At 44.3% G+C, this 14026-nt stretch overlaps 1 protein-coding gene across 1 annotated transcript in view; it reads left to right on the forward strand.

Annotated features, from left to right (window-relative positions):
• Positions 1-14026, forward strand: part of LOC311236461 (secretory carrier-associated membrane protein 1-like) — a gene marked incomplete at its 5' end in the record, with an annotated part of 38794 nt that overhangs the window by 22941 nt on the left and 1827 nt on the right. The window contains one exon of the mRNA XM_084324142.1: positions 4613-4730. Within this exon, the coding sequence (XP_084180268.1) occupies positions 4613-4730 (118 nt within the window). The remainder of the gene's footprint in view (positions 1-4612; positions 4731-14026) is intronic.

Consider the following 14026-nt stretch of genomic DNA (forward strand, 5'->3'; position numbering starts at 1 on the left):
CTTAGCCTTGGCCCTGCAACGCTTGTTGTAAATGTCTTGGAGAGTGGGAAGCCCACCTCCAATTGTCTCCAATCTCCTTCTCTATTTCTCTCTCTCTCTCTCTCTCTCTGTGTCTGCGTTGTGTTGATTTAGTTCACAGAGGCAATCGTTCGGTGGAATTCTCACTCTGGCTGAGACACTGTCTCTCTCCCCTGTATGCATCCAAAATGACGTACGTTGAAAGTCCAGGTTGTATCAGAAAAAGGATGGTTGAAAGTATTTAAAAGGTTAAGAAACTAAATGAATAAGTTCTATCTCTGTTGGTTGTTGCGGCCTGGCACGCTAGCTCGCCTCCACGTGGCTTCCTCGCCCGAACGGCTTGTTGAATGACGCTCGCCGAATATTTCGTTGTGTAACTCGAGACCCGAAGCACGCAATAGGTTGAGTGTGGTGACGATGGAAAGGCGGCAAATTCAACTTTCCAACAAGGTATTGGTTGCACGGCAAAAAATGCAGCGTGTAGTATATGGCACGCCGGACGTTAAGAGGTTAAAGGTTTTCCTCACTTCTCTCTCGCGTTGCACAGCAGCTGCTAACCAATCAAGTTCAAGTTTTAAGTTCAGTTCTGTATGAGCCTCCTGAGATTGTGCTTCATACAGTAAAGAGGTAGTGCAAATGTGTAAGAATAAATAGATAAAATACGCTGTAACTTCTGGAATCTGGGCGATTTTCACATTTCTCCTTTTTTACATAATATGAAACTACAGGTTCATACCTTCAAAATAAGCCATCAATTGTCAAATTCGAGCCGATAGTTTTCAATCAATGTCCTATGAAACATTCTGGTAACATTCTAACCAAATCTCAGTTCAGGGCTTTGAAAGAATGAAAGACAATTCAGTAATGTGATGAAAGGACTACACTCCCAGAATTCAATTCACTCCACACCAACTCACACCTGAACAAAGGCCCAGCTTCCAGTCTGTCGTTCCTTTGTTATTCCAATGACTGCCTTTTGACCCAAGAGGCCCAGAGAGAGAGTTGTTGATAAAGCTAGTTTCAAGTTTCTTTAATAGTTGTCATACAGAAGTACAGAATACTTTTGTACAAAATGCTTCTTACTGTTGCGCTCCAGAGACTGTGCATGACAAGATAAGTATGAAATAAAAACATAGTAAAAATTAGAAGAAAAAAAAAAGAGGTCACAGTGTTCAGTTTAGACATATGTACAATGTTCGTAGACGTAGTTACCATACAATATACAATACTGTGCAGTGTACTAATATACAATACTATATAGTGCAAGGCATAAATGGACAAGGTGCAGTTTAGGTACAATTCACAGTAGGTGTACGAGTTGTAGTGCAAATCCTTTATCAATAAATATAAAGTGTAAGTGTGTTTGTGTGATCTAAAGTGTGGAGAGTGGGTGCTGCAGTGTGTTGTTTGTTTGAGTGAGTGTGTGTGTGCGTGTGGGTGTGTGTGCTGTGTGCATTTGATGGTTGTTGCATAGTGATTATTGTTCGTTTAGCGATTATTGTTCGTTTAGCAGCCTGATGGCCTGGGGATAGAAGCTCCTTCTGAGTCTTTCTGTGCTCGCCATAAGACTCCGGTATCGCTTGCCTGACGGCAGCAGTTCAAAGAGGCAGTTGTTCGGGTGGCTCGAGTCCTTAATAATTCTCTTAGCCTTCCCCTTGCACCGCTTGTTGTAAATGTTCTGGAGGGTGGGAAGCCCCCCTCTAATTGTGCGTTCGGCTGAACGTGTCACTCTTTGTAGTCTGCTACGGTCTTGTGCAGTGCTATTCCCAAACCAGGAGGTGATGTTGCCGGTCAGGATGCTCTCTATTGTACATGAGTAGAAGTTCCTAAGGATCTTCTGACTGACTTGGAACTTCCTTAGGCGCCTGAGGAAGTAGAGGCGTTGTCGTGCCTTCTTCACAACACTGTCAATGTGTGTGGTCCATGTCAAGTCCTCGGATATGTGGGCTCCGAGGTACTTGAAACTGTTCACTCTCTCAACTGGTGCCCCGTCGATGCTGAGGGGGCTGTAGTCCTTGACCCCCGACCTCCTGAAGTCCACAATCATCTCTTTTGTTTTGCTGACGTTCAGGGAGAGGCAGTTCTCCTGACACCACTGTGACAGGTTCTCTACCTCTTCCAGGTAGGCCCTTTCGTCGTTGGCAGAGATCAGGCCCACCACTACTGTGTCATCAGCAAATTTGATGATGGTGTTGTTGTTCCGCTGTGCTACGCAGTCATGTGTGTACAGGGAGTAGAGGAGGGGGCTCAGAACACAGCCCTGGGGGGCCCCTATGTTGAGCGTGATGGATGAGGAGGTGCAGTTGCCGGCTCTTACCACCTGGGGTCTGCCCGTCAGGAAGTCCAGGACCCACTGGCACAGGTCATAGTTCAAGCCCAGGTCCCTGAGCTTGGCTATGAGTTTGGAGGGGACTATGGTATTGAATGCTGAGCTGTAGTCGATGAACAGCATTCTCACATAGTTCCCCTTCCTCTTGGGTGCAGGGTGCAGAGTCATTAGAAATGTTATTTTCTATACCTTATATATTGTTATTTGTATAAGATATATATTTACGCTGTATTGTTATACCAAATTCAAGTCCACTGTCAACTTTGATAAATTGCTTGTAAAACCTAAACAATGTATTGTACAATGAAGTGATGTACATATTTATTTTCAGAACAACCTGGGCTATCAGAATATATATGACTCAGTTATGTCACATGAATGTAGTATGTAGGGGAGAACGGGGTTGGTTGTCACATTCATTATTCATATTTCACAACCAAAAGGCGCTGTCTCCCATATTTTTTTATGGAAATGTCCAGAATTGGGATCAGAGCTCACCCACATAGTCGTCTTTGGAGTAAGACAGCTGCACTTGAGGTGAGAGGACCTTTTGTGTTTTTCATGTGGAATTGTAATTCAGCTCCTCAGTATTTTTCTTCTAGGCTTTTACACAATTGGTTTATAATGAAACAATTGTTACCCTTAAAAAGTGTGAAGGGAAAGCTATAGTTTAGATTGTTGTTGGCTAACTAACTCATTTTTAGATGGTTGTCAGCCTTGAAACTAGCAAGACATTCCAGTTGGGGTTGGTCGTCACATTCTCTTTGGGGTTGGTCGTCACATGTGACCAGCACATGACAGTGCTTTAATGAGCACAACATGGACCGTTTCTTCATCAACGTGGAGGAGGTGATGGATGAGCTGAGGACAGACCGAGCAGAGCCCAATGCACCCCAGCCCACCTACCAAGCCTAGACCACCTGCCAAGTCTAGTACATCCCAGCCTAGACCACCTGCCAAGCCTAGTACATCCCAGCCTAGACCACCTACCAAGCCTAGTACATCCCAGCCTAGACCACCTGCCAAGCCTAGTACATCCCAGCCTAGACCACCTGCCAAGCCTAGTACATCCCAGCCTAGACCACCTGCCAAGCCTAGACCACCTGCCAAGCCTAGACCACCTGCCAAGCCTAGACCACCTGCCAAGCCTAGACCACCTGCCAAGCCTAGACCACCTGCCAAGCCTAGTACATCCCAGCCTAGACCACCTGCCAAGCCTAGTACATCCCAGCCTAGACCAGCTACCAAGCCTAGTACATCCCAGTGTACTCCACCGCAGCTGGAAAAGGCAACCAGCAAGAAGAAGAAACAGAAAAGAAAGAGACAGTTTTCATCAGATGAAGATGATTGTTTTTGTTTGATTTGTATGGAAACGTTGTCCCACAGCCGTTCAGGGGAGGTATGGGAGAAGTGTTGGATGTGCAACCAGTGGGCACACAAGCTCTGCTTCTTAGTTGGAGTGCCCAGAAATAAATAAATTATATATCACATGGGCAGTGTTGGGAAAGTTCACTTTCTACATGAACTAGTTCAGTTCTCAGTTCGGAAATATGTGCGTCCAAACGATACCACTGAAAATGCGAGCGCAGAAAGATTGAAAATGATGTAACGCTGCCACAAATGTACAAAATAAACGCCCTTCCTGTTTTTTTAGACTTCGCTCTTTTATTTTGAAACCCCCCCCCCCCCGACCGGAAGTGTTATTGTTCTTATCGCTAGTTTCCAAAAGACAGGAGAGAAACGCCGCGGCTCACAGCTCGCTGCTCGCACACACACTCTCCTCCCCCCCCCCCCCCCTCTCTCTCTCTGAATGAAACGGGATGCATTTAGGTATCACTCCGGAATCACATTTCAACGTTGATTGAAAGTCACTTGGTTGCTGTCATGAGCCTACAGTGATCAGGTAAATAAAACGTCCAACTCGCGCAACGAAAAGTCGAGTCCTGTGGATATTATTGCGAGAGATAATTCATACAAATTATGAAATGCCAATGTGTTGTTTAGAATTCGGAGGGGGGGCGGCAGCGGCAGTCTGACAAGTCTCTGCGCGGGTCTAACACCTATTCACACCGCTCTTCTGTCTCTGAGTGACCTGGGGTCTGTCTCCCTCTAGTGGCTGGATCTCTGAATGAGAACATGGTGAGATAAGCTGACCTGGGGTCTGTCTGTCTGTCTGTCTGTCTCCCTCTAGTGGCTGGATCTCTGAATAAGAACATGGTGAGATAAGCTGACCTGGGGTCTGTCTGTCTGTCTGTCTCCCTCTAGTGGCTGGATCTCCGCTCTGACGGCGCTGAACAGGAGCATCCCAGTCGGCATCATCATGATCCTCATCGCTGCTCTCTTCACCGCTCTGGCTGTAATGTCTCTCATCATGTTCAAGAAGGTACACACACACACACACACACACACACACACACACACACACACACACACACACACACACACACACACACACACACACACACAGAGAGACACACACACACACACACACACACACACATGCACACACACACACACACACACACACACACACACACACACACACACACACACACACACACACACACACACACACACACACACACACACACACACACACACACACACACACACACACACACACATGCACACACACACTCACACACACACACACACACACACACACACACACACACACACACACACACACACACACACACACAGAGAGAGACACACACACACACAGAGAGAGACACACACACAGAGGGAGAGAGACGCACGCACACAGACTCCCTCCCTCCCTCCCTCCCTCCCTCCCTCCCTCCCTCCCTCCCTCCCTCCCTCCCTCTCTCTCTCTCTCTCTCCCTCCCTCTCCCTCCCTCTCCCTCCCTCTCTCTCTCTCTCCCTCTCCCTCCCTCTCCCTCCCTCTCTCCCTCCCTCCCTCTCTCTCTCTCTCTCTCTCTCTCCCTCCCTCTCTCTCTCTCTCCCTCCCTCCCTCTCCCTCCCTCCCTCTCCCTCCCTCTCTCTCTCTCTCTCTCTCTCCCTCCCTCTCTCTCTCCCTCCTCTCCCTCCCTCCCTCCCTCTCCCTCCTCTCTCTCTCTCTCTCTACGCGCGGTTTGGGTCGGGCAGTGGCGACGTTAGCTCACCGGCTGCCGCGGCGCGCGGGGGGGGGGGGGTGGGGGGTGGGTCCTCCGCGGGGGAGAAACACGCTCTCTCGGTGACGGAGCAAAGCGTGAGGAGAGCGTTTATGGGGGTGAACACTAGGAAAGCTGCAGGCCCAGATGGGATAACAGGATGAACACTTAAGTCTTGTGCCAACCAGCTGGCCCCGGTGTTCACCACTATATTCAACCTATCCCTGGCCGAGTCCGTGGTCCCTGCCTGCTTCAAGGTGTCCACTATAATCCCTGTACCAAAAAACTCCTCCCCAGCAGGCCTAAATGACTACAGACCGGTGGCACTCACCTCTGTGGTCATGAAATGCTTTGAGAGGCTGGTCAAGGATCTGTGCCTCCCTCCCCAGTAACATGGACCCACTGCAGTTCACATACAGGACGAACAGGTCCACTGACGACTCGGTCTCCCAGGTACTGCACAACAGCCTCTCTCACCTTGACAGTCAGGGGGGGGGGCTATGTGAGACTGCTGTTCATCGACTATAGTTCAGCTTTCAACACCATAGTCTCCACCAGACTGGTTGACAAGCTGATCGATCTGGGTCTGAGCTCCGCCCTGAGCGCCTGGATCCTGGACTTTCTGACCGACCAGGCCCCAGGCGGTCAGGGTGGGTAGACACACCTCCAACTCAATCATCCTGAGTATCGGGTCCCCCCAGGGCTGTGTTCTGAGCCCCCTGCTGTACTCACTATACACACACGACTGTGTGGCCAAGTTCAGCCCCAACTCCATAGTGAAGTTTGCAGACGACACAGTGGTGGTGGGGCTGATCTCGGACAACGACGAGAAGGCCTACCAGGAGGAGGTTGAGGTACTGGAACGCTGGTGCCAGGATAACAGCCTGCTCCTGAACAAGGAGCTGATCGTGGATTTTAGGAGAATACAGCAGGGGACACACAAGCCACTGAGGATAAACGGGGCTACCGTGGACAGGGTGAGCAGCTTCAAGTACCTGGGGGTCCACATCACAGAGGACCTGACATGGACAACACACATAGACACTGTGGTGGAAAAAGCTAAGCAGCGCCTCTACCACCTGAGACAGTTAAGGAAGTTCAGAGTATCGGGGAAGATACTCCAGTCCTTTTATTCCGGGGCTGTAGAGAGCATCCTGACTGGGAACATCACTGCCTGGTTTGGCAACTGCACTGCACAGGACGCGTATCGTTTTTTACCAACCCAGTTCCGCGTTCTGCGATCTGATTGGCCACTGACGTTTCTGGTGCGATCTGATTGGCCACTGACGTTTCTGGTCATGTGACATGTGCGCCCAATCGCGTGACGCCTGTGTCTTTGCCCATTTCCGGCTCTAACAGCAGCAAACTACCTAACGCCTAGTTTATCACTGGTTAAGCTTAGGCGACTCTTTCGAAGTTGGTTAAGGTTAGAGTTTGGAATCAGGGCTGGTGTTCTATCGCCCTGCTCTAAGACAAACTCTAACCTTAACCAACTTCGAAAGAGTGCCTAAGCTTAACCGGTGTAGAAACAGGCGTCACACGATTGGCCGCACATGTCACACGACCAGAAACGTCAGTGGCCAATCAGTTGGCAGAACGCGAACGCGGAACTGGGTTGGTAAAAAACGATATGCGTCACTTTAAACACATAAGAAAAGGTCACTTTGAAGGAAGAAAAAAACATAACTGGATGTTTTTGTTTTTTGTATAGTATAGGTAGTATAGCATAGTGACATATAGTATAACTGTATATTGTATAGTAGTGTACATAGGACCCATTACCGTTTTAATTTGTAAGCTTACCATTGTATTGTATTTTATCTTAGTATTTTTATCAGGTCTATTTTTTTTCTATTCTATTTTATTTTATTATTATTTGTATTTTTTGCACGATGGAAGCGGGCATGGCCACTTTCATTTCACTACATGTCTCGTGTCAGTCAGTACAGAAGGATGTTTTTGTGTGATTGACAGTCTTTATGGTGGTTGTATTCCGTTGGATGTATTTTTCTTGTCATAGCAGCTCACAAATCTTGCTGCTGTCTCTCTCTCTCCCTCCTCTCCCTCTCCCTCTGTCTCTCTCTCTCTGTCTCTCCCTCTCTCTCTGTCTCTCTCTCCCTCCCTCTCTCTTACTCTCTCTCCCTCTCTCTCTCCCTCCCTCTCTCTCCCCCTCTCTCTCTGTCTCTCTGTCTCTCCTTCTCCCTCTCTGTCTCTCTATATCTCTCTCCCCTCTCTCTCTATCTCTCTCTCCCCTCTCTGTCTCTATCTCTCTCTCCCCCCTCTCTCTCTCCCCCCTCTCTCTCTGTCCCTCCCTCTCTCTCCCCCTCCTCTCTCTCTGTCTCTCCCTCTCTCTCCCCCTCTCTCTCTCTCCCTCCCTCTCTCTCTCTATCTCTCTCCCCCCCTCTCTCTCCCCCCTGTCTCTCCCTCTCTGTCTCTCCCCCTCCCCCCCCTCTCTCCGTCTCTCCTCTCTCTCTCTCCCCCCACAACATGAATAAGAGGTACCATAAGGTCTTGTAGGCACAGGACCATGCGTTTTTAATCAAATTTTATTAGGGATGCACCGAATGGGAAATTCTTGGCCGAAACCGATACCGAAAATAGAAAACAGTTGGCCGAAAACCGAATGCCGAAAGGCCGAAAATGATTCATAGAATAGAATTATTTTTTACCAATGTTGTGGAACATTATGATTATGGAAAAATGTGATTATGGCAAAACTTAACTTAAATAATAAATAATCACTATTATGGGTCCATAAAACATTTATTCAGCACTTCTGAATGCATACAGTACATTAATTCCATCTTTTCTCTGGCTGCCGCAGCGGACATCTGTGCTCTACTGAGCGCACCTTTCTAGTCCCCAGATGAATGTGCTCTCTTGACTTTGGCACAGTAGACGCGCGACAGACAGACAGCATCAATGTGAGAAACACAATCCCCCCCCCCCCTCTCGCTCTGAATAATATGCATATTAGATCACTCAGTGATTAACCGCGACGGGTATATAGTAAATAAGGATATAAAAGCATGCTAAAGACGCATTTATTGGACGCGTTGCGCGCAGAGTTTACATAGAAACAGCGCGACTCCCGACAGCGCGACATCATCACAACAACACGCGTTAGGTTACAGGTTGTTTCTGTTTCGGTGATATATTTTCGGTGAAAAAACTCTTTCGGCCAAAAGCCGAAAGGCAATTTTTAGCCATTTTCGGCCGAAAACTTTCGGTGGCCGAAATTTCGGTGCATCCCTAAATTTTATACTTTATTATGGATGTTGAATTACTTAACATTCCAAATAAAGGGCTAAAAATTTCACATATAAATATAAATAGTATTAGAAATAAAGTACAGGAAGTTGGATGTCTGTTACATGTAAACAACATACACATTATGGCTGTGTCTGAATCTCACTTGGACCAGTCATTTGATGATGATGAGGTATTGATTCAGGGATATAGTATTTATAGGAGGGATAGAAATAGATTTGGAGGAGGTGTAATGATGTATGTACAGAATCATATTCCTGTGAAACAAAGGAATGATTTTATGTCAAAAGAAATTGAAGTGATATGGTTACAGGTCCATCTTCCTCACCTTAAGCCTATTTTGATAGGATGCTGCTATAGACCTCCAAATGCAAACGCTGTATATATGAACAATGTATGTGAGATGATTGATAATGTTTCTGATGGGAAAAATGAAATGTATTTATTAGGTGATCTGAATATTGATTGGTTTTCTGTACACTGCTCACTAAAGAAAAAACTAGTAGACATAGTGAATGCATGTGATCTAGTACAGCTGGTCAACCAACCAACTAGAACGCAAACAAGCAAGGCTGGAAAATCGTCTACATGCATCGACCATGTGTATACTAATAGTGCAGAGCTATGTTCAAAAGTTATATCAGCTAATATAGGATGCACTGATCATAATATTATAGCATTCACTAGAGAGGCAAAAATACCAAAAGCTGGACCTAAGATTATACATAATTCACTCATTTGTCACCTCCCGGTTGGACTATTGTAATGGAGTCCTGTTCGGGGTACCCAGCAAAGCCCTGGACAGGCTCCAGTATGTCCAGAACTCAGCTGCCAGGGTTCTCACTCACACCAAGCCCTGGCAGCACATCACCCCCACCCTCATCCATCTCCACTGGCTTCCAGTCAGGTTCCGCATCACCTTCAAACTCCTGCTCCTCACCTACAAATCCCTCCATGCCCTCGCCCCCCGGTACCTGTCTGATCTCCTCCACCAGTACACTCCATCCCGGAACCTACGATCCTCTGATCTAGGTCTCCTCTCCATCCCTCGCACCAGGTTACGGACTTTTGGGGACAGAGCCTTCAGCGTGGCGTCCCCTACCCTCTGGAACTCTCTCCCCCCCGAAATCCGCAACGCCCCAACCCTGGACACCTTCAAATCCGCTCTAAAAACACACCTCTTCACCAAGGCTTTCCCCATCAGTTAGTTTTAGATTAAATTAGGTCCATTATCCCCTACTTTCCCTCATCCCCTCTTCCCCCTCCCCCCTAATTTCCTTGCCCTATTTTTTGTCCTGATTGTAAAGCGACCTTGGGTTCTATGAAAGGCGCTATATAAATTTGATTTATTATTATTATTATTATTATAAAAGATCATATAAGAATTTCAGGGAAGAGGAATTTGTCAAAGATATTGAAAACATATCATGGGATGATGTATATAAAGAGGATAACCCAGAAGAAGCACTAAGTATATTTATGAAGAGGTTTATCCAAGTAGCAGACAGACATGCGCCTATAGTTAAGTGTACAGTGAAAACAGTAAGGGCACCCTGGTTAGATGAAGAATTAAAAGATTGTATGGCAGAAAGAAATGCAGCAAAAAGTAAAGCATGCAAGTCTGGATGTCTGGTTGATTGGCAGAACTACCGCAAGCTTAGAAATTGTGTCACAAAGTGGAATAGAAAGACAAAGAAAAGCTATTTTCAAGCTAAGATAATTGAAGTGAAAAATGATAGTAAACAGTTATGGAAAACATTTAACACTGTACTAGGAAGGGGGAATAACAATGTACCTAGCGTTATTGAGGTTGATGGGGCATTTATAACAAAGCCTGTTGATATAGCTCGGTATTTCAATGACTTCTTTTTGTGTAAGGTTGAAACTCTAAGGAATAATATGTGTATGAGTAATGTAAAATATAATGATAACATATTAGAAAGGATTATGAAAGATAAAAAATGCTCATTTAGTCTATGTTCTGTTGACACTAAAATGGTGGAGGAAATGTTGTCAGATATAAAAAAGGAAAAACCAGCAGGCCTGGATAACATGGATGGTAGACTACTGAAGGTTTCAGCAAAGCATGTAGCAGGTACGGTCACACATATTATAAATCAAAGCATTAAATATGGTATATGTCCAAAAGTCTGGAAGGAGGCTAAAATCATTCCTTTACAGAAAAATGCAAAAGTCAACCTGTCGGGTGCCAACAGTCGCCCTGTGAGCATTTTGCCAGTGTTAGCGAAGATAATGGAGAAAATAGTGTTTACACAAATTCAGAGTTACTTCAATGACAATGAATTGAATAGTGATTTTCAGCATGCCTATAGGGATGGTTACTCAACAGCGACAGCGTTGACACAGCTAGTAGATGATTGTCTAATGGATATTGATAGAAAGAAATTAGCAGGATCAGTGATGTTAGACTTCAGTGCAGCATTTGATGTCATGTATCATGAAATACTACTGGAGAAACTTAAAGACTATGGCTTTGCTTCATCGTCAGTTTCATGGATAACTAGCTACTTATACAGTAGAAACCAGAGAGTATTTTTTAACGGTAGCCTATCTGAAGCGAAAAATGTTAAGTATGGAATTCCGCAGGGAAGCTGCCTTGGACCTCTGTTATTCACCATTTATACAAATGATTTGCCGTTAATTTTAGAGCAAGCAAAGGTGGCTATATATGCGGATGATACAACCCTGTACATGGTGTCCTCCTCTGTGGAAGATCTGGGTGTGGCACTAAATAAAGAGCTACAAAAAGTAGAAGAGTGGATTAGAGCGAATAGAATGGTTTTAAACATAGCAAAAACAAAGTGTATTTTAATGGGTTCACACCATATGCTAATTGCTAATCCAAAATGAAAAATAATGATGTGGGGAACTGAAATTGAACAGGTAGAAGAAGCAAAGCTACTAGGTATAACATTGGACAGTCATCTGAACTGGTCAACGCATATAAATAACATAACAAAAAAGATGGGGAGAGGTCTGGCTTTAATTAGAAGATGTGCAGAATTCCTAACTCCGGAGTCGGTGATCCATGTTATCCAGGCTCTGATCCTTTCACATCTGGATTACTGTCCGGGGATCTGGGGAAGTGCTGGAAGAGAAAAACTGGGAAAACTACAAATGACACAGAACAAAGCAGCGCGCCTTGCTCTGAATTGTAGGAAAAGGTCAAACATAGTAAGCATGCATGAAAAACTGTCATGGTTAATGGTAGAACAAAGACTAAATGTAAATATCATAATGTTTTTTAGAAATATATATAAGAACAAAAAACCTGCTTGTCTATATGATGAGATACAATTCACAATCAACAGACACAGTTACTCCACCAGGCATGTGTCAATGGAAAGATGTACTGTAAGGATGCCAAGAACAAATGCAATGCAAAGGACTGTGATGTATAGAGCCATGACTGCATGGAATTCCTTACCACCTGCACTAACTAGGGTTGAAAACAAACAGACATTTAAAAAACACCTTAAAAGAAAGAGTGGTACTGTCAGTTAAGTAAACATAGTGGGTGATTGAGAAGATGGGTATGTGTGATTGGTGAACTTAGATTTTTAATATATTTGTATATTGTATTGAGATGTATTGTTGTGCTTTAAGTGAACATATATGCCTTGAAACATGATTGAGTAGATGGGTGATTGGTGAACTTAGATATTTTATTATATAATATTTTTAGGTGTTATTGAGGTGTATTGTATTGTTGTATTGTATTGTATTAATTGTATTGTATTGAATTTATTGTATTGTATTGATTTGTGTGGACCCCAGTAATAGTAGCCTATGCCTGTGGCAATGGCTAATGGGGATCCGAATAAACTAAACTAAACTAAACTAACAGTAAAGTGCAATAGTAATATTAATATAGTGATTAAGCTGGGTATAAGATATATACATTTGTTCTACTGAGTATAATGCTAATCACATGTATGTACAGAGTTGTAATATATTTAAATGTTTCAAAAATGTTCTTATGTACCCCAGTTGCTATTGCATGCACATATTTGTGTTTTATTACACGTATATGTACATACATACCAACTATTCGCCTGTTTTATTCTCCACCCATCCATAGCAACACTATTATCACCGACATCCAAGAAGGGGGATCCCCCCTTGAACGGCCCTTCTAAGGTTTCTCTCCTCCACATTGCCCATCAGGGGACCCTGATGGAAACAAGACAAACGTCTTTCTCAGGTCTGCATCCCCTTAACAATTGTATGTATTGAGCCGTACTGTATTGTACCCATTCTGCAATCTGTTAAATAAAGTTTTCATTCATTCATTCATTCATTCATTCATTCATTCATTCATTCATTCATTCAGCCTGTGGTGCTTTTTTCCTATTGCTAGGTTTTTCCTTACCTTTGCTGGGGTATGTCTGGGAGTGTTGCATTTATTACTTTACATTTATTTTGGATTTCATGGTGGGTTTTTTCGTTTTTGATTTATTGGGATGTTTCTTCTTGAATAGTTTAAAGAATAATTTTCCGGCCCATGGGGACATTAACTTGTGATTTCGGGCTTCACAAATCAATTTGATTTGATTTAATATGCATTTATATGTCCAGTGATACAGGTATAAAGACACTATGGTCAGGCACTCTACTACTGGCCCCTGAGCAGCTAACACTGGAGCGGTTAAAGCTGATGTGCCTTGCTCAAGGGCACAGCGAGCAGGCACGTGCACACATAGAGCCCAACGGGTGCACAAGCACCTGCCCTTTTGTGCCTCATAAAAAAGTGCCCTTTTTATGCCAATTATTTTTACCATATTTTATTTTTTACCTCCATATAGAGAGAGTGATCTGCAATCTGCTTGGGTTGGGGGTGCAATTCCTAACAGGCTCAACCATATGGATAAAAGTTCCCATATTATGTGCATTACACAAACTAAAAACAGATATTACATTACATTACACAAACTAAAAACAGATATTACATTACATTACACAAACTAAAAACAGATATTACATTACATTACACAAACTAAAAACAGATATTACATTACATTACACAAACTAAAAACAGATATTACATTACATTACACAAACTAAAAACTGATATTGTCTGAATTACTAGAAGAAAGAAATGCACCACCTTTGGCTGATAGTAATTTATTAATTTCTTAGGATTTCTTTTGGTCTAATAAATGTTTAAGGCTGTTTCCACGGTCCCACCCTCCCACCTGAGGACAGGACACATGAGAGGAATGTCTTAGTGTGTGGCTCAGGCAGGCAGACACTGTATTAATCCACTTAGGGAAAT

This window comes from Notolepis coatsorum, assembly GCF_963971535.1.
Source record: "Notolepis coatsorum genome assembly, chromosome: 11".
Classification (NCBI taxonomy): domain Eukaryota; kingdom Metazoa; phylum Chordata; class Actinopteri; order Aulopiformes; family Paralepididae; genus Notolepis; species Notolepis coatsorum.